Below are 21,158 nucleotides of genomic sequence, written 5' to 3' on the forward strand. Positions count from 1 at the left end.
TTTCTAACCGAAAATTGTGAAGATTTCATGCAATTATGTGTTTTCTAACCCAAATTTCTGAAGATTTCATACAATTGTGTGTTTTCTAACCGAAAATTCTGAAGATTTCATGCAATTATGTGTTTCTAACCCAAAATTCTGAAGATTTCATGCAATTATGTGTTTTTCCAACCCAAATTCTGAAGATTTCTTGCAATTATGTGTTTTCTAACCCAAAATTCTGAAGATTTCATGCAATTATGTTTTCTATCCAAAAATTGTGAAGATTTCATGCAATTGTGTGTTTTCTAACCCAAAATTCTGAAGATTTCATGCAATTATGTTTTCTATCCAAAAATTGTGAAATATTTAACAATCACGTGTTTCGAACCAAAAATTTAGAAGATTTCATATAATTATGTGTTTTCTAACCCAAAATTCTGAAGATTTCATGCAATCATATGTTTTCTATCCCAAAATTCTGAAGATTTCATGCAATTATATTTTCTATCCAAAAATTGTGAAAAATTTAACAATCATGTGTTTCGAACCAAAAATTTAGAAGATTTCATGCAATTATATGTTTTTTATCCAAAATTTGTGAATATTTCATGCAATTATGTGTTTTCTAACCCAAAATTCTGAAGATTTCATACAATCATATGTTTTCTATCCAAAAATTCTGGAGATTTCATGCAATTATGTGGTTTCTAACCCAAATTTCTGAAGATCTTATGCAAGAATGTGCTTTCTAACCCAAAATTCTGAATATTTAATGCAATTGTGTGCGTTCTAACCCAAATTTCGGAAGATTTCATACAATCATGTGTTTTCTAACCCAAAATTGTGAAGATTTCATACAATCATGTTTTCTAACCCAAAATTCTGAAGATTTCATGCAATTATATTCTAAATATCACTTCTCTTCCAGGTGGTAAACGTGGAAAGATCAGCGATGTTTTCGAGAACGACAGCGAAGACGGAGGTCATCCCTTATACCGATCTTCTAGCCAACCAGATTTCACCTTCGACAGCACAGAGCCCAACATGCTCCATCGTGGGTCTCTGTTTGCAAGACCAGGATTCGGTTCAGTAGCTTTCAGGTGATATAAGAAATTATGTATATATATATATATACATACATACATATATATATATATATATATATAGGCCTATGTATATATGTATTATATATATATATATATATATGTATATATATATATATATATGTGTGTGTGTGTGTGTGTGTGTATATTCTTGAATATGTGTGGGGAATTATAATTATTTGGGTATCCTATAGGATAGAACAGGAGTCCAAAATAATTTTTATGTCTTTTTATATATCTTCTTAAATTATTTGGGTATCCTATAGGATAGAACAGGAGTCCAAAATAATTTTTATGTCTTTTTATATATCTTCTTAAATTATTTGGGTATCCTATAGGATAGAACAGGAGTCCAAAATAATATTTACACCTTAAAAATATGTGAGGAATTATAATTATTCTGGTATCTTAGGATAAAACATGAGTCCAAAATCATTTTTAAAAATCATTTTTATATCTTGAATATGTTTGAGGAATTATAATTATTTTGGTGTCCTAGGATAGAACAGGAGTGCAGAAACATTTTTATATATTCTTAAATATGAATGTGTGAGGAATTATAGTTATTTAGGTATTCTAGAGGATATAACAGGAGTCCAAAATAATTTTTATATCTTCCTAAATATATGTGGGGAAGTATAATTATCCTGGTATCCTATGATAAAACAGGAATGCAAAATCTGTAATCAGGAGATTAATTAAATGTAATTTGTGATGCTTCGTTTATGGGAAATTTTGCAGATGCTGGATTGCCTTAGTTCTTCTATAGCTGAAAGGGGGGAAGGCTAGAGTCTTAAGGAAATTTAATGTAGGACATGGATGAAGGAATTGTTAAAAGTAACCATATTATTATTATTATCATTACTAGCCAAGCTACAACCCTAGTTGGAAAAGCAAGATGCTATAAGCCCAAGGGCTCCAACAGGGAAAAATAGCCCAGTGAGGAAAGGAAATAAGGAAATAAATAAATGATTAGAATAAATTAACAATATATCATACTAAAAACAGTAACAGCGTTAAAACAGATATGTCCTATATAAACTATTAACAACGTCAACTATGGTATTGAATTAAACTATTCCACCTTTTAAAGTTAGAGAGGTTTTCCCAGCTAAAATGAACTAAGGATATTGAAACAAGAAGGCAATAGGCTAGATTAGCCTGGAAATCACTTAGCTGATCCTGGAAATCAGGTACCTTGAAAATTATAGTCTTGATATTGAAGCAACATTAGTGACATTAGACGAAGTTAATCTGGCAATCTGGTAACTGGAAGACTATAAACCCCAAGGAGAAGAAGACATTTAATGCCCCTTTTTAAAGATAATAGGGATCAGACTCCCTCCTCCTCCTCCTCCCCTCATCCCCCCCCCCTTTTTTTTTTTTTTTTTTTTTTTTTTTTTTTTTTTTTTTTGCTGCTGCTGCAAAAGTATGCCCTTTATAAAAGCCTTTGTATCTGTAAGCTTTTCATATAAAGCAGCCTCCATTACTAATTCATATCTTGTTTCTAGGAATTCAATAACTGCAACACTTAGCAGTATAGCAACAAGTGGAAGTGAAGGTGACTCAGCTAGAGCCTCGTCCAACGGCGATGGTTCTGCAAGTTCTTTGAGTCACAGAAATGGTCCTGATCCTTGGGAAGAGGAGGTGAGACATTATTATTATTATTATTATTATTATTATTATTATTATTATTATTATTATTATTATTATTATTATTATTAGCCAAGCTACAACCCTAGCTGGAAAAGCAGAATGCTACAAGTCCAATGGCCCCAACAGGGAAAATATCCCAGTGGGGAAAGGAAAGATGTAGTTAATTTGAAAGCAAGGCTCCATATTCTGCATGCATACAATTATTATTAAAGAATGATAGTCAACATTGGTAATAACTATGTGCAATTTCTGTGTGTGCTATATGTTCATGGGTATAGGTGGAGAACGTATACAGTGTGCAGTACAGAACTGTATACATATGTTCTTACAACATGCATTGTTATACAGCTTGTGTATATATATATAATGTATAAAGCACAGAACTGTATACATGTGTGTTTACAACATGCATCTGTATACAGCTTGTGTATATGTATATACTGTGTAAAGTACATAACTGTATACATATGTGTTTACATGCATCTGTATACAGCTTGTGTATATGTATATACTGTGTAAAGTACAGAACTGTATACATATGTGTTTATAACATGCATGTGTATACAGCTTGTGTATATGTATGTACTGTGTAAAGTACAGAACTGTATACATATGTACTTACAACATGCATGGTTATACATCTTGTGTATATGTATATACTGTGTAAAGTACAGAACTGTATACATGTGTTTACAACATGCATGTGTATACAGTTTGTGTATATGTATATACAGTACTGTATAAAATACACAACTATACATATGAGTTTACAACATGCATGTGTATATATATATGTTCTGTATAAAGTACAGAACTGTATACATATGTGTTTACTTACAACATGCATGATTATACAGCTTGTGTATATGTATATACTGAATAAAGTAAACAACTATACATATATTTACATGCATATGTATACAGCTTGTGCATATGCATAATCTGTATACAGTACATAATTGTATACATATGTGTACACAGCTTGTGTATGTAAAATATAAAATTAAAAAGTGTATTGGGTAAAGACAAGTAAAGTAAGATTTATGAATAATTAGAATATAGTAATACTGTCCTTTTTGGCTTTAATTTACTATCCTGTCATTAACAAAAAAAAATTATATATTTTTTATTAAGGAATATATATTTACAATTCTTACAATATATAGTATGTTATGTACATCATAATATATTGACTTGAATAACTTTTTAGATTATTATTATTATTATTGTTATTATTATTATTATTATTATTATTAGCAAAGCTACAACTCTAGTTGGAAAAGCAAGATGCTACAAGCCCGAGGGCTCCAATTGGGAAAAAACAGCCCAGTGAGGAAAGGAAATAAGGAAATAAATAAATGACGAGACTAAATTAACAATAAATCATTCCAAAAAACAGTAACAGGGTCAAAACAGCTATGTCCTATATAAACAATTAACAACTTAACAAATTAACAATAAATCATTCCAAAAACAGTAACAGCGTCAAAACAGCTATGTCCTATATAAACTATTAACAACGTCACAATTGATATTAATACTCTTTTTCAGGACTTGCCCTCTGACGACGAGAGCGAAGACACTCCTGTTTACCTGTTCCTAGCCGGCTGTGGTCTCGCCAATTTCATTCCTACCTTCGCGAAGGAACACATAGACCTGGACGCCCTAATGCTTCTTACCGAGGAGGATCTCGTCAGCATGAAGCTGCCCATCGGTCCTCGGCGGAAGCTCTTGAAGGCAATAGCAGACAGACTCTCCACCTTGGATGATCCAGGCGAAGTTCATGATAGTCCCCTATAGATGCGAGATATTATAGTGCATTAACGCTTATTTTTAAGTTAATGATAGTGCTGTAGTATTTAATTAATGTATATTGTTTGTCGTTCAATTATTCTTTTATTCATGTACAGGGTTTATTTTTTTCTGATTAGAATTTTATGTGTTAATTATTACTCCCAACACATTTTATTATCTAAATCAAATCCAGTCACTTTCTAGTTTGGTAAATTCTAAGTGATATCCACATTTAACTTAAGACAATGAAGTAAATATGGAGTTGCACATTCCTTGTAGAATTATTATTTGTATTTGTCAAATCATGTTTGGGCTGTCACTCAAGTCATTTACTGTATATATTGTATATTAGTGGCATTTTATGTTGTAGTGACTGGGTAGACACTTAGTAGAATGTAGCTATAGCCCTTATAATTAGTAATGATGGAATACTGATCCACGTAGGGTCATTGTTTTCCTGGAATACTAATTCACGTACGGTCATTGTTTTCCTGGAATACTAATCCACGTAGGGTAATTGTTTTCCTGGAATACTGATCCACGTAGGGTCATTGTTTTCCTGGAATACTGATCCACGTAGGGTCATTGTTTTCCTGGAATACTGATCCACGTAGGGTCATTGTTTTCCTGGAATACTGATCCTCGTAGGGTCATTGTTTTCCTGGAATACTGATCCACGTAGGGTCGTTGTTTTCCTGGAATACTGCTCCACGAAGGATCAATGTTTTCCTGGAATACTGATCCACGTAGGGTCATTGTTTTCCTGGAATACTGATCCACGTAGGGTCATTGTTTTCCTGGAATACTGATCCACGTAGGGTCATTGTTTTCCTGGAATACTAATCCACGTAGGGTCATTGTTTTCCTGGAATATTGATCCACGTAGGGTCATTGATTTCCTGGAATACTGAGCTACGTAGGGTCATTGTTTTCCTGGAATACTGAGCCACGTAGGGTCATTGTTTTCCTGGAATACTGATCCACGTAGGGTCATTGTTTTCCTTTGTCCTGGCACGAGGTGTCCTCTGTCAGATTGTTGCCATATCAGTTTAATTAGGAGAGAAATTGATTTAGGTGTTTTAATTAATTATCCATTATATTTTATGCACAAACCATAGCATTCTGGTGTTGAAATATCTTCATGTAAACATGTAAACAATCCTCCAAATTATTTAGTTGTTTGTGAATACAAGTAGAAATGACAATTACATTTGTATAATACTGACTGCCTCGTCTGCTTTTATAAGTGTAAAAAGTAGTGAAGGTTATATCTATATAAAACATAAGAACCCTTTTGATATAATAACTTGAATTAATAGATTATAATTTTATCATGATACTTCAAGAAACTTTATTGTGTCAGTTTTTAAGGATAGACCAAAAGGCAAATATTGTACACTAATTGATTTTATATAAAACATGAGTCCTTTTAATATAAAAACTTGAATTGATAGATTATAATTTTATCATGATACTTCAAGAAACTATTGTCAGTTTTTAAGGAAATTATAAAAAATGCAATTATACACTGCATTGGTCCCTGAAGTTAATGTTGTATTGGTCCAAGTAACATTGTATCATTTCTTAAATCGTTACTAAATTGTTGCCAGTATTTGAGGGACTCGTTCACAGCAGCTTGTTCTTATTTAACCAGCATTTATTCTGTCATCAAGAACGAGTGGTCTTAATAAAGACATGGGTATATCTACCAAAGACACTTCTGTTTGTTGTTTGTCACTCCCTAAATGTCTAATATCAGAAACCTTTTCGATTTACTTTTGTGTTAACAGTTTTCATATCCACTGATAGATAGATTAGGGTTGTGGTGGCCTAGTGGTAGTGACCTCGCTTTGTGATTGCCAGACTGGGGTTCGAGTCCCGCTCAAGCTCATTTCCCTGGTCACTGCAATCTCGCCATCCTTGTGAGTCAATAACAGCCATTTCCTGGCCCCCCTAGTTCCAGCTTGGATTGATAGAGGGCTTGAGCGCTGATCATATGTAATATGGTCAGTCTCTAGGGCATTGTCTTGCTTGATAGGGCAATGTCACACTGTCCCTTGCCTCTGCCATTCATGAGTGACCTTTAAACCTATACCCCTTAATTGGCATTGTTTCTATTGTAACTAAATTATTTTATTATTCCTTCGAATGATTACATTATTCTTGGAATGTAGCAAAATACGAATTACAGTTGTGCAGTTCCTTCACTATTTAAGTTCGATATAATAATAGTATCTATTAGATACTATTGAATATCCAATATTACCTCTCTCAAACCACCAAACAGAATTCATCAGTCATCTTGGCGAACTGTTAAGTTCATCCTACTCCTCGAGAAGTCCCAAAGACTTATTTATTCATAATAAAAAGTAATGATTTAGTTATCAGAATTTATTCTTCTGATAGAATATGTTGTAAAAACATCCCATAAGGAACTGTCTATATGTTGAAAAAATATAACCGGCTCTTAAATCTTCAGTAATGTATAAATGCATAATTCCCTTATGTCGGTACATTCCAGTCCTCTGATTGGCTATAACTTCCTCAGCTGTGATTGGTTGCCTTTGTTTACTATAGCTTCTAAGTTTTCACTCGTTGTAACCAAAGAAGTAAATTATTCCTTCAATAATTTACATTATACTTAAAATACGAATTAGTCATGCAGTTCTTTCGCTATCTAAGCTCGATGTAATAATAGGATCTGTCAGAATATTGAATAATGCCACGTCATACTTAATATCTCACTCAAACTAGCAAATAGAATTAATCAGTCATTTAGACAGACTGTGAAGTTCATCCTACTCCCTATGACGTCACAAAGTCGTATTATTAATAAGAATTATTTAGCAATCAGAATTCATTCCTCTGATAAAATGTCTTTGAAAATATAACTATTATTCCCGTATAAACAAACAAAAAATCCTAAGCTAAAGCGATAGAATGAAATTTCCTCAAAATTCGGGTTAGTTTTACAAACAACAAAGCATACGTCATTGGAACTCCCTCGTGGCCTGACATGCCAGTCCTCTGATTGGCTATAACTTCCTCAGCTGTGATTGGCTGTTGCCTTTGTTTACTATAGCTTCACACATAATATCGTAAGTAAAACCCTATTATTCCTTCGAATAATTTACATTATACTTGCAATGTAACAAAATACGAATTACAGTCATATACTGTTGTTCCTTGACTATATAAACTTGAGAGAATGATAGTATTTATTTTAATATCGATTATCATACAATCCAGCAAATAGATTAATCAGTCATTCAGCAAGTAAAATTCATCCTTCTCCATATGACGTCACAGAGACGTATTTTTTCTTAATAAAAACAATTATTTGGTCATTAGAATCTATCCCTCTGATAAAATATATTATTAGAACATCTTATAAGCGACTATCTATATATAGTTAAAGAAAATATATCTAATTTCTTTAAAAACAAACAAATCTGCAGATCTAACCCCACATAGTTGGAGCGTTTAAAAAACAATTCATGGAAATTTGGGCTGTTTTTCTCAACAGCAACTCATAAATCGCCAGAACTCTCTCATGACGTCATATTCCAGTCCTCTGATTGGCTATATCTTCCTCAGCTGTGATTGGTGGTAGCCTTCGCTTACTATAGCTTAACGAACAAACACACGCACACCTGACATCGTAGCCAAAATAGTATCGAGCATTCCTTCGAATATAAAGCATTTATTTTATCTTTACCTTTTAATAAGATTCATTACTTATTTATTACAAAATTAAAAACTATATTTAGTTAATTTCCATAAAATTTGTATTTTTTAAAGCTGTAATTTATCTGTAACAAGAATAGCTATTTCACCATAAAATATAAGATTGTATGACGTCATATACTATCACCAATCACAGCGAGGACAAATCAGCCAATGGGACGACAGAGATTTCCCGCTAAAACAACATATGGAAAGAGGGTTCCTCTTACTTATGGGCTGCTATTGACGAACCGGTCAAATTCACGCAAAAATTTCATTTAAATGTTCATTCATTTTTTTATTCCTCAAATTATATTTTAAATGTTAGATAGCAATTACAGACATTGTATTTCTTTAAGTAATCACGGTCGGTTAATCTTATGAAGGATGTAGGATGGGATTGATTTTAGCTTTAATTACATTTATAATACAGTAATTAATTACAAACCTAAGGGTACTACAAATTGAATAAATAAAATAACGGAAAATGTACTAAATAATTTATTATGGAAGGAATAAAGAATAATTTCAATCGCAATGAAGGAACGAAATCGAAATCTATATTAAAAATGTGGACATGTTTTCCAACAGCATCTCATAAGTTTGTAGAATGCGCTCTCCAAGTGCTGGGCGGGATATTCCCGTCCTCTGATTGGCTATAGCTTCCTCAACTGTGATTGGTAGTTACCTTAGCCCGCCACAGTTCAACAGACGTACGCACGCACATTAATCATCGTAGCCAAAACTCAGTTAGCTATTTCTTCCAATATGACGTATTTATTTAATTTATAATCTTTAACACGTTTTGTTGTCTCTTTATTATAAATTTTATAATTATTATAAGTTCATTTTAATGAAAAAATATATTTTTTAGCAATAACTTAGCTGTAATAAATATAGATTTTTTTGCACTACCCAGTTAATCCATTCATAAAAATACGATTGTATGACGTCATATACAACCACCAATCAGAGCTGAGATAGATTCAGCCAATGAGAAGCCAGATATTTCCCGCTAGAATGCATAAGGTGAGAGGGTTCCTCTGACTTATGTGTTGCTGTTGGCCAAAAAGACAGCTTTTCGTGAGACAAATTGTTCAAACGCTCTAGCTAACGTTTACGGAGGAGTTAAAGTTACGTCATATTGTTTTAACTAAATGGATTGATTTTCATCATGTTTCATTTTATATTTATAACGACGATAAGTAATCTGAGAAGAATATTTTCTTGTTTATTATATATTTTAGATATTTAAATGTTTACCAATTAAACTGTTTTGTCAGACCAAAAACATGGTTTTTAAAGTTGCCAACTTACCATTTTTTCAGGCTTGGTTTAGTTCTGTTGACAATGGCCCCTAGACATAGTGTTACAGTAGGAAGTACCTCAAAGAAATACGTCGTAAGTGGCTTTGTGATCATTAATAAGTTGTACAATGGGTTTCCGGACAGGGTAATGCTACAGCTGTCAATGTACTGACTCCCCAGACTCAATTTGGACACGCCTTGACAAATCGACAATTCATGTTGGGCTTTGTCACTTTCCCCAATAGGGAGACCGCCCCATTTTGGTTTGACCCTACTTCAGGTTAGTAACCTTGTTGAATTTATTATTCTCCAGATCCTACAGTTGATAAGGACTTATATTTTAATTTTCTGTACCTCTGTTACTACTTCCTTTCCCTTTTATCTTGCAGTCCAGCCTATTCTAAGGTCTATTTATGTCTTTTCTTTAGTAGTGCATCCACAGGATTATTTTTTCAGTTATGTTTAATTGCTGAATGTCCTTGGCCCTAGCACTGGTCCTTATGACCCAAATGGAGTTTTAGTTTCCTAGTTAGGTTGTGGGGTTAGTATGTAGCTTTGTGGACAGGGCACCTATTGCATACTATTTCCACCCTACTTTATTGAAAAATTGTATAAAATAAAAATTCCTCTGTGTACCTAAAAATCTCGGTTGTCATATCTGACCAATTTTTCATATGTTAAATTTTGCATCGAAACTTTGTAAAGCTCCTGTGATTCCTTGTATTGCAAGATTTGGTGCAAGCAGTGGACATAGCCTAGGATGTATTCAGTTTTGGAACACCACTTTGTGAATTAAGAACAGGTCACAGAATTGTCCCCCTCTCCCCATTTCAAGTAAGGAGAAGGGGATTTCAATCAGGTTAGGTGGGGGAAACGTAAAAAACAAATGTACTACAGGAGGTTCTCGATTTACAAACGAGATTTGTTGTTATGATGCGTCGCAAATTGATTTTTGTTGTAAGTTGCATTTTATATTCTTAACATACCGGGTAATTATATACTTTAATTTCCAGCCAAAATAAATAACCATACATTTTTCTTACTGCCTATCTTGTGTTTTATATATTTCTGACCATGATTATAGGGGGAAAATTATTTTAGTTTATATTTCCACAATTTTCCCCAAACAACTTTAATTAGCATATTTCGATAATTTCTAGCAATTGTGTTGAAACCCATAACCATGAATTGTTGGGTAATAATAACGCAAGTAATCAAATCTAAGTTTTGGTAGAGTTTTACTGTATTACAGATTATCTTTTAATACATAAAATATATGTTTTCCTGTAGTAAATAACATGATTCAACCGAATTTGACCTTTATTTCAACCGCAAACAAACAGAACAACCAGTTCGACTAACTTCAAGTAGCCGAACTGGTTGTTGTTGTTGAAGTTGAAATGAAAATGAAAACCGGTTGAATTATGTTATTTATTACTGGAAAACATATATTTTCTGTTAAAATGTTTAGATATAAGGGCTCTTGTTCCGCCATGGGCTCGTGTGCCAGAAAACAAAAACATCAAGCTCGTATGTACTGGCAAGCGGTAATTTTGAGCTGCGCACCCTAACATTAGTAATGCTACGCTAACATTAGCAACGCTAAACATAATGATTCTTGTTCTGCCACTGGCTCTCTTCGCTAACATTAGCAATGTTATGTTAACATATATATATTTCCGAAACTATTCATTTGCGACAGGAACGAGTGTCATTTTCGAAGAGAACTGACCTTCTTCTATAGAAAAAAGTAGTTTTTCCCGTAGGTTACATTACCCTGTAATACAGTACAATAATACCTAAGTTTTAATAATTGGTGACACAGAAATATTAGATCAATGGGCTAACGTTGATAAGGAAACATGTTCCATTGGCCAGAACGTATGAGCAATGAGATAATGTTTAATCGTGAGCGAAGCAAGCATACAGTAGAGCAAAAACCATTAAATCATTAGCTCTATTAATTATGAAGGTATTTGTAGTACAGTACAATGAACATTACACGAACAACTCCTTAGTAAATGGAATAGAAAGTCATGTTTCTTGAGATTGGAAGTTCTGGAAAATGAAACCTCCAGTGTTTTGACTGAGTTTCATAAGTATTACTCAGTAGTTGATTCAACTTAACTAAAAACTTTCCACCAAAAATCATTATCGAAAACATGGAAAACGCTTACGTTTTCAAGCCGTGGAAGATAGTTTTAATATAAAAGTTGACCGACAAACCACCTGTTTATGAGTTTTTGACCCCCTTATATAAAGACAATTATGGGAGAGACCGGTGGGATATTGGTGTTTTTTGGGTGGAGAAATGCCAAAATTGAGTGATTTGCAACAATAATAATGGTCAGAAATGCAAGATAAACACAAGATAACCAGTTGGAAAAACACTGTACTGTATATGGTTCATGTAAGTAGCTGAAAATTAAAGTCTCATAATTATGATTCACTTACGTTCTTCTGATAGTTTTTGCTCCGCCGTGGCTTGCTACACTCACAGAATTAACGTTGCATCACTACTCCCATGTATTGGCAGGTGGTACATGTTGGGTTGTGCTCACAAGCCCTGTGGGCCAGTATTTCAGAGATATATTTTTTTTAACTTCGTATGATTTTTGCTCGACCATGATTTGCTGCGCTCACAAAATTTACATTGCATCACTGCTCCTATGTTTTCAAACGTCATTAAGAATTCTGAACGTATACGCCTTTCGTCTATTTTTCCATTTCACCAATTACTGTATTCAGGAATTGATTGACAACGTTGAGGTTCAGCATGATCTCAATTGTTCCCAAAATGTAACACGCCAATGGTATCTGAATCAGCTGTTTTCTATCTTCTGTTGCTGGAAAAACTCCTCAAACTCCCTGGGGATGGATATTGCACAGCCCTTGTACAAAGTTTTTGTATAAGACCTATGTTAGACTTCATGAGAGTCGTGTAGACTTGAGAAGCTTATAGCAGCATAGAACGTCTAGCAAGTTCAGAGGTAGCTTTTGCATTCACACATGTGACATGTGGCAGATAAGGCTTCTACCCTCAAAACTGCCCTCTACTATCATAAGCCCTTCTAAATGGGTAAGAAACTGTATATCTTTGTCACAGGTATATTCTGGGATAGAAGATCTCCATCACCTAGGTTCCGGAGTGCCTGTTTAGGATCTCAGAACCCAGCTACTTGCAATGTCAAGTCCTCTTTCATTTCCTCCCTTCAAAAGTGGCTAGCAGGAACCAGGATGACTTTGCTTCCATCAGGGGAGGACACTGGGACTATTATTACAGCAACAGAAGGAATAAGAGAGAAGATCCTAGAACTCTGCTATTTTTTAACCTCTTGTAACAATTACCCGGTAGATGTACTGTACTGTTCCTTCAAGAGATGAGACAAGAGGGACTTCCTGGATTCAAGCACACAAAGTCAGATATATTAGAATTTCCTAGCTTTCAGAGAGAACCTGTCGGGGCGCATGTCTTGAAAACAAGAGTCTGGTATCGTCATACACTACAATCTTCTCTTGCCTATTACCCACGGAAGTATGCCCTCTAGTCCCTCAATAGCTGCATCCTTGGCTCATTGATAGTTGCTCATCAGATCGTGGAGCAAACCATCCTCCTCACGGCACAAGAGATATCTCATCTAAGATAGCGGTTAAAACATAACACTACAATGAAAAGGAGGATGGACTGGCCTCTCTACCTCATCGTTCTTCACCTTCCTTGTGGTGAAGCAGTCACTCATGTTATTTGCTGGATTTTGATGCTGATGCAGGGAAGCCATATGATCCAGCAACTTTTCTCGATAAGTAGTGCTTGTTTAGAACTATCTCCTCCCATCCTCCTAGATGAGGAGGAGGATGGACAAATGTATGCAAATCCACTTCTCAAAATGACCGTACATTCTGACATCATATCCTCCACATTTGTGGCTTTATCCTTGACTGTCTACCAGTCCTGGTAGTGACCTAGTCTAACATCTACTGTATCTTCATTCCCAGGGCTTTAGGAGGTTGACAGGAGCTGTCATTTTTGCTGCTTTACAGGATAAAAGTACTTTGACATTTCTCTAGAAAGTAAACCAGCCTCTTGGTAAGGAACTCCCTCCCTCCTAAGGATATGTCTCCTATTAAAGGACTAGGCTTTGTGTGAGTGCGGGAACAAATCTCAAATTTTAAAGGTAATTTGTATTTCTCCTAACTATATAAACCTGAGACCAATAAGTTACACTTCCTGCCTCAAACACCCTGCAAGTCCTAGTCTGAAGGTCAAAGTGGAGGTCAGTGGTCTATCGTATGGGCGGGGTTTCCTTGGCACACGGCATTTACCGCTGTCACTTCGTTAAAAGTTTAAACAGCCATATCTGGCATTGCTGAAAACATACTTCTCTTAAAGGATTAGGGTTTGTATATTTATAGCTAGAAAAAAAATACAAATTACTCTACCACAGTATAAAGAACTTGGGATTTTACTTTATATTCAAGTATATGGATGACCATTTTTTAAACTCCCAAACCATAACAATAATTCCTGGGCACATGTTTCCTATCATTATTTACATACAGTAAAGTATTTAAAAAAAAATTCTTGTGGTTATCACAACAAAAGAAACTAACGGAAGTGAATCTTCCTTTAAACTTTTAACATAAGTTCTGGCAGCTTTACATGAAACATCTTAAAAAATTTCATGTGCAAAATAGTAATAAACCTGCACAATTGTTGGAAAATTTCAACCAGATAATGTCTTCCAGGACTCGCCAAACATTAATTAGACATTATTAAAGTTTGAAAAGGAAGAGCCAATATTAAGTCCTTGAATTCCACAAGGCTTTGCAGATACAAAGACCTATCGGCAGCCATCTTTAGTTTAGTCCCCCAAAAACCAGTACTGTACTGTATATCAACTAGATCTTGTTGTCAGTGCCAGATAAGGGAGGCACAATCCAATTTTTCATATAACAACCAAGGCAACCTTCTGCTCTATCCTGTTATTTTACTGTATAACCCACACATTTCTCGAGTGCCTGTATATCCCAGGTAACCCCTTACAGGTGTGTTGATGCACCTTTGAATTAATTTACGTCCCTGTTGATGGTTCGGTTTATGGTATGAACAAACTTGCTCCACTGACCCTGACTTAGAAAGTAAGTGCTAGGAGAGGGAAGCATAGAGCAAGCACAAACTAAAAAATCTAAAAAAAAAAAAAATAGCTCAAGCTTGAGGCTATAGGGAAACTGAGAGGCTAATTGCACAATGATAGAAAAAATTGAGTATACCTACATTATTACTTCATCACTGACAAGACAACTAATATTATGAAAGGTACTGGAAATCTAGTATTAGATGGTGCATTTAAAATTTACAAAAAGTCCCCACAGGAGGAGAAAATAGTGTTGGAGAGTGAAGATGATCTGTTGACGCTACGAAGGTGGAAGTAGGAAAAGATGTGATATGATATGGCTGAAGGAATTTGGGCAGTAACCCATTCATTGCTTAAGTGCCACTTTGGGAAAATGCAGCAGTTGCACTATACTGCTCTGAGTGGATCAGGACAGGTTAGAACAGATTTTTTTTTTTCCATCTGGTTTGCACAACTTGAGAGCTGTTTGACGGGGAACATGACATTTTCAATATTAAACTTACCCGATAATCATGTAGCTGTCAACTCCGTTGCCCGACAGAATTCTATGGAGGGATACGCCAGCTATCACAATACTAGAAGGGGGTGTACTTACCAGCGCCACCTGTGGCCAGGTACTCAAGTACTTCTTGTTGACACCTCCTCAATTATTCCTCTGTCGTGCTTCCGGCAAGACGTTCTGGGATATGCTTATGATCTTCGAGTTTGTTCACGGCTAATTGGTGAAGTATTCTCTCAGATTTCGGCTGTCGCTTTACTGGAAACCTTCTTATATTAGCTAGATAGCTTTTATATAGTCCTGATATACGGTTAATGATTTTTTGCTTGATTTTGGAAACCCCTTTGGCTAACTCTTTGGATTCAAGATGTCTGACATTTCGCAAGCTCCCTCCCATAGACGATGTAGGTCTTGCAATAGGCGTATTCCGAAGGCCTCGGTAGATCCTCACACCGCTTGTTCTGACTGTAGGGACAGACCCTGTCAGTTAGAAAATCGATGTGAGGAATGCGCCGGACTTTCGGAACTGGAATTTGTCCGTCTTTTAAAATATTCAACTAAGTTAGAGAGAGGTAGAGTTAGGAGGAGTTCTTCTCACTCTTCACTTTTTTCCTCACCTCATGATCCCCCACCTTTTCCTACCCCTGTAGTGGCTACCCCCGAACCTACTGTTTGCCCTCCGCCTGATATGTCTGTTGTTTTGCGTGCTATTCAGGCCTTAGGCGATAAAGTAGAGTCAGTGGTAAGTGACCATAAGTCTCTGATGGCCGAAGTTAAGGAACTTAAGGTCAAGAGTGCAGTGGGTGGAATTAGTGCCAGTGCTGTGACGAGTGCTAGTGTCAGTGCAGTGCCAAGTGCTAGTGTCAGTGCCAGTGTGGTGCGTGAGGATACTTCTGTGCGAGCCAGTCGTCCTCCCAGTCCGGGACCTCTTGCAAGCTCCCAAGCCCAGGGGAGAAGCAATGTCGAAGGGCATAAGGGTTCGGCAGGCCTTGTTAGGCGCACAGAAGTATCCTCGGTGGTTGCGGGCGTGTCTTCCAAAGACCGTCACTCCCACCTGCAGACGATTGAGCCCGTCTTCCGCTCGTCCGCTGATCAACTGTCAGGGAAGAAACGTTGGTCTCAGGTCTCGAGACCGCTTAAACGCAGAGTCCAGTCCGCGAGTGCTCAGCCAGGTTGCAGTCATTGGCTCAGCTCTGACTCGCCGCAGTCATCTGTCGACTGCACTCCGCCCAAGAGGAGTAAGGTTCTGCCACAACAGAACTCGACTGTTAAGGCTTTACCTCAGCCTACTGTAGTTTCTGCGGACCCTAAGTGGACTCTTCTACAGTCCATGCAAGCACAGCTTTCGGACTTGATGCGTGAGTGTCGGGCTGAGAGTGTTGCGCCTCCGCCTCCGCCTACACTCCCTCCGCCTGCGTTCGCTCCGCCTACGCTCGCTCCGCCTGCGCTTGCTCCGCCAGATCGCAGTACCACCTGCCAGGCGTACGATGTTGAGCCACAGTCTGAGTTTGCTGTTCCCAGTGGTGTTCAGCCTCCGCCTTCTTTAAGGCAACCTTTGCTATGGGATCAGGAGGATTATACCTCTCTTCCTCCGCCTCCCCTTGCTGCTCCACCAGTGGTACAACTCTCGGCTGAGGTACAACAACCTCTCCCGTGCATGAGTCAGTCTCCTCAGCTCTCGCTGCAGCGAGCTCAACCATCCACAAGGCAAGCTCCACTACACCTTGGCCTTGCGCCTCAGGAGCCTCAGCTTGCGAGACATTTACCTTGTTCTGCGCAGCCTCAACCTCATCACGCTCCGCTCACACCACAGGAACAGGAACTTGCTTCTCCGCTTCCACCAACCGCTCAGCAAGCGCAACCCTTGGGTTCAACCTCTCATGCTAGGAGTCAGCCTCCTCCACCCATGCGCCTTCCTTCTGCTTTGTCTGTTATTCAGCCTTTGCAGTCTGAGCCTCAGGTTCTCCCTCAACAGTTACTTGAAGAGGAAACCACTAATTTTGTTCCTACTCGTTCTGACTCTGCTGTTCAGCATTCTGGTCCAATTTCTCCGCTACACTCTGATGATGAGGCGTCTGATGATGAGGAGGCACACCTGGATCCCTCGTCAGACGTGGATGAATCCAAGCCTTCTCCACAGTCTATTGACTTTCGTAAGGTCTTGGCTCTGCTTAGGGAGGTTTACCCAGACCACTTTGTCTCTGCTATTCCCCGCTCTCCACCATCTGAGTTTTCGCTGGGCGTACAACAAGCTAAGTCCTCCTATACTAAGCTAGTCCTAGCAAGGTCCTCTAAGAGAGCATTAAGGATCTTAGGGGAATGGCTGCAGACTAAGCAACACCTTGGCAAAACGTCTTTCATGTTCCCGCCGACTAAGCTCACCTCGAAAGCGAGCGTTTGGTATGCCACAGGAGAAGCACCAGGCTTGGGAGTACCTGCCTCTGCCCAGGCTGACTTCTCAAGTCTGGTAGACTCGCCTCGGAGAACTGCAATGAGGCGTTCTAAGGTTTGCTGGACCTTCTCAGACCTGGATCACTTACTGAAAGGACTGTTTAGAGCATTTGAGATGTTCAACTTTCTTGACTGGTGCCTGGGGGCCCTCAGCAAGAAGACCTCTCCTGCGGACAAGGATTCTGCCATGCTATTAATGTCCTGCATGGATAAGGCCATTAGGGATGGATCTGGTGAGCTTGCGTCGTTGTTTGTATCAGGGGTTTTGAAGAAAAGGGAACAGCTGTGTACCTTCCTTTCCTCCAGCATTACACCTTGCCAAAGGTCACAACTTCTTTTTGCTCCGCTCTCGAAGTTCCTCTTCCCCGAAGAGCTGGTTAAGGACTTGTCTGCTGCCCTGATACAAAAGGACACTCACGATCTTGTAGCCTCATCGGCTCGTAAGTCTAAGGTTGCTACCTCAGTCCCCAAGACTTATCGCTCCCCAGTGGTTGATACCCCTGCTACGAGGTTCATACCGCCCTTTCGTGGTAGAGCACCCAGCCGAGGAAGCTCCCGTCCAGACTCTTACAGGAGCAGGTCCAGGAAAGGCTCCAGGACATCTAAAGGAAAAAACTGACTCTCCGCATCTCCAGACAGCAGTAGGAGCCAGACTCAAGATCTTCTGGCGAGCCTGGGAGAAGAGAGGTGCAGACGCCCAGTCTGTCAGTTGGCTGAGGAACGGTTACAGGATTCCATTCTGCCTCAAACCACCTCTGACCACATCGCCCATCAACCTCTCTCCCAACTACAAAGAAGAGGACAAGAGGCTAGCATTGCACCAGGAGGTGTCGCTACTTGTGCAGAAGAAGGCAGTGGTTATAGTCCGGGACCATCAATCCCCGGGCTTCTACAACCGTCTCTTTCTTGTGGCCAAGAAGACAGGGGGTTGGAGACCGGTGCTGGACGTCAGCGCGCTCAACGCGTATGTCACCAAGCAGACGTTCACGATGGAGACGACGAAGTCGGTCTTAGCAGCGGTCAGGCAGGAGGACTGGATGGTCTCGTTGGACTTGAAAGATGCCTACTTTCACGTTCCTATTCATCCAGACTCCCAACCTTTCCTGAGATTCGTTTTCGGAAAGGTTGTCTACCAATTCCAAGCCCTGTGTTTTGGCCTAAGCACAGCTCCTATGGTCTTTACTCATCTGATGAGGAATATAGCAAAATTCCTACACTTATCGGACATCAGAGCCTCCCTCTACTTAGACGACTGGCTGTTGAGAGCCTCCACGAGTCGTCGCTGTCTGGAGAATCTCAATTGGACTTTAGACTTAATCAGAGAACTGGGTCTATTAGTCAACATAGAAAAGTCTCAACTCATTCCCTCCCAATCCATTGTGTACCTGGGAATGGAGATTCGGAGTCAGGTTTTTCGGGCTTTTCCATCGGCCCCCAGGATAAGCCAAGCCCTAGAGTGCATCATGAGCATGCTGAAGAGGAGCAGTTGCTCGGTGAGACAGTGGATGAGTCTCACAGGGACCCTTTCATCCCTGGCCCTGTTCGTCGAGCTAGGGAGACTCCACCTCCGCCCTCTTCAATTCCATCTTGCAGCTCATTGGGACAAGGGTTCGACTCTAGAAGCAGTCTCTATCCCAATCACCCAAGAGATGAAGACCACTCTCCTGTGGTGGAAGCACAACCTCCTTCTCAGGGAGGGTCTATCGTTGGCTATTCAGACCCCCAATCTTCATCTCTTCTCAGATGCATCGGACTCGGGCTGGGGTGCGACCTTGAACGGACGGGAATGCTCGGGAACGTGGAACGAAGAACAGGGATTACTCCACATAAACTGCAAGGAGCTACTAGCAGTTCATTTAGCCCTGTTGAACTTCAAGTCCCTCCTGCTAGGCAAAGTGGTGGAGGTGAACTCAGACAACACCACAGCCTTGGCTTACATCTCCAAGCAAGGAGGGACCCATTCGAGGAGCCTATACGAGATCGCAAGGGACCTCCTCATTTGGTCAAGAGGTCTAAACCTCACTCTGGTCACGAGGTTCATTCAGGGCGATATGAACGTCTCAGCAGATCGCCTAAGCAGAAGGAATCAGGTCATTCCCACGGAATGGACCCTCCACAAGAGTGTGTGCAACAGACTTTGGACCTTGTGAGGTCAACCTACCATAGATCTGTTTGCCACCTCCATAACTAAGAGACTTCCGCTGTACTGTTCCCCTGTTCCAGACCCTGCAGCAGTTCATGTGGATGCTTTTCTACTGAACTGGTCCCATCTCGACCTGTACGCATTCCCACCGTTCAAGATAATAAACAAAGTTCTGCAGAAATTCATCTCTCACGAAGGGACACGGCTGACGCTGGTTGCTCCCCTTTGGCCTGCAAGAGAATGGTTCACAGAGGTACTTCAATGGCTAGTCGACATCCCCAGGACTCTACCTCTAAGAGTGGACCTTCTACGTCAACCTCACGTAGACAGGTTGCACCCAAACCTCCACGCTCTTCGGCTGACTGCCTTCAGACTGTCGAAAGATTCGCTAGAGCTAGAGGCTTTTCGAAGGAGGCAGCCAGTGCGATTGCCAGAGCGAGAAGGGTTTCCACTCGTAGAGTCTACCAGTCTAAGTGGGAGGTCTTCCGAAGCTGGTGTAGAGCCAATTCAATATCCTCTACCAATACCTCTGTGACCCAAATAGCTGACTTCCTTCTACATCTTAGGAATGAGAGATCCCTTTCAGCCCCTACGATTAAAGGGTATAGGAGTATGTTGGCTTCAGTTCTCCGCCACAGAGGTTTGGACCTTTCTTCCAACAAGGACCTTCAAGACATTCTTAAGTCTTTTGAGACGTCTAAAGAGCGCCGTCTATCCACTCCAGGCTGGAACCTAGACGTAGTCTTAAGGTTCCTTATGTCAGCTAGGTTCGAACCTCTCCAGTCAGCTTCCTTCAAGGACCTTACCCTCAAGACTCTTTTTCTCGTCTGCCTTGCAACAGCTAAGAGAGTCAGTGAGGTTCATGCCTTCAGCAAGAACATTGGTTTCACGACCGAATCTGCAACATGTTCTTTTCAGCTCGGATTCCTAGCAAAGAACGAACTTCCTTCACGTCCTTGGCCTAGATCGTTCGAAATACCTAGCCTCTCCAACATGGTAGGTAACGAACTAGAGAGAGTTCTTTGCCCTGTCAGAGCTCTCAAATATTATCTTAAGAGGTCTAAACCTATTCGAGGACAGTCAGAAGCCTTATGGTGTGCCATCAAGAAACCTTCGAGGCCCATGTCCAAGAACGGGGTTTCGTATTATATAAGGCTTCTGATTAGAGAAGCCCATTCTCACTTGAAGGAGGAAGACCTTGCATTGCTGAAGGTAAGGACCCACGAAGTAAGAGCCGTAGCTACTTCGATGGCCTTTAATAAAAACCGTTCTCTGCAGAGCATAATGGATGCAACCTATTGGAGGAGCAAGTCAGTGTTTGCATCATTTTATCTTAAAGATGTCCAGTCTCTTTACGAGAAC

General features: G+C 39.1%; 2 protein-coding genes and 1 long non-coding RNA gene across 5 annotated transcripts in view; 2 read left to right on the forward strand and 1 right to left on the reverse strand.

Moving 5' to 3' along the window:
* Sans (SAM_USH1G_HARP domain-containing protein Sans) overlaps positions 1–6,252 on the forward strand; it is a 202,394-nt gene extending 196,142 nt beyond the window's left edge. Inside the window, exons 7-9 of one of the 2 annotated variants that reach the window (XM_068385914.1) lie at positions 911–1,082; positions 2,597–2,732; positions 4,293–6,252. In XM_068385914.1, the coding sequence (XP_068242015.1) occupies positions 911–1,082; positions 2,597–2,732; positions 4,293–4,541 (557 nt within the window). In that variant the 3' untranslated portion in view covers positions 4,542–6,252. The remainder of the gene's footprint in view (positions 1–910; positions 1,083–2,596; positions 2,733–4,292) is intronic. The other variant, XM_068385912.1, reaches the window with a different exon arrangement.
* The window catches only part of LOC137652477 (pre-mRNA-splicing regulator WTAP-like), a 140,116-nt gene that overhangs the window by 52,105 nt on the left and 66,853 nt on the right, over positions 1–21,158 (reverse strand). The window lies entirely within an intron of this gene.
* Positions 9,147–21,158, forward strand: part of LOC137652479 (uncharacterized) — a 35,278-nt gene continuing 23,266 nt past the window's right edge. The window contains exon 1 of one of the 2 annotated variants that reach the window (XR_011046321.1): positions 9,147–9,848. This is a non-coding gene — a long non-coding RNA (uncharacterized lncRNA). The remainder of the gene's footprint in view (positions 9,849–21,158) is intronic. The other variant, XR_011046322.1, reaches the window with a different exon arrangement.

Source organism: Palaemon carinicauda, chromosome 13 (genome assembly GCF_036898095.1).
Source record: "Palaemon carinicauda isolate YSFRI2023 chromosome 13, ASM3689809v2, whole genome shotgun sequence".
Taxonomy (NCBI): domain Eukaryota; kingdom Metazoa; phylum Arthropoda; class Malacostraca; order Decapoda; family Palaemonidae; genus Palaemon; species Palaemon carinicauda.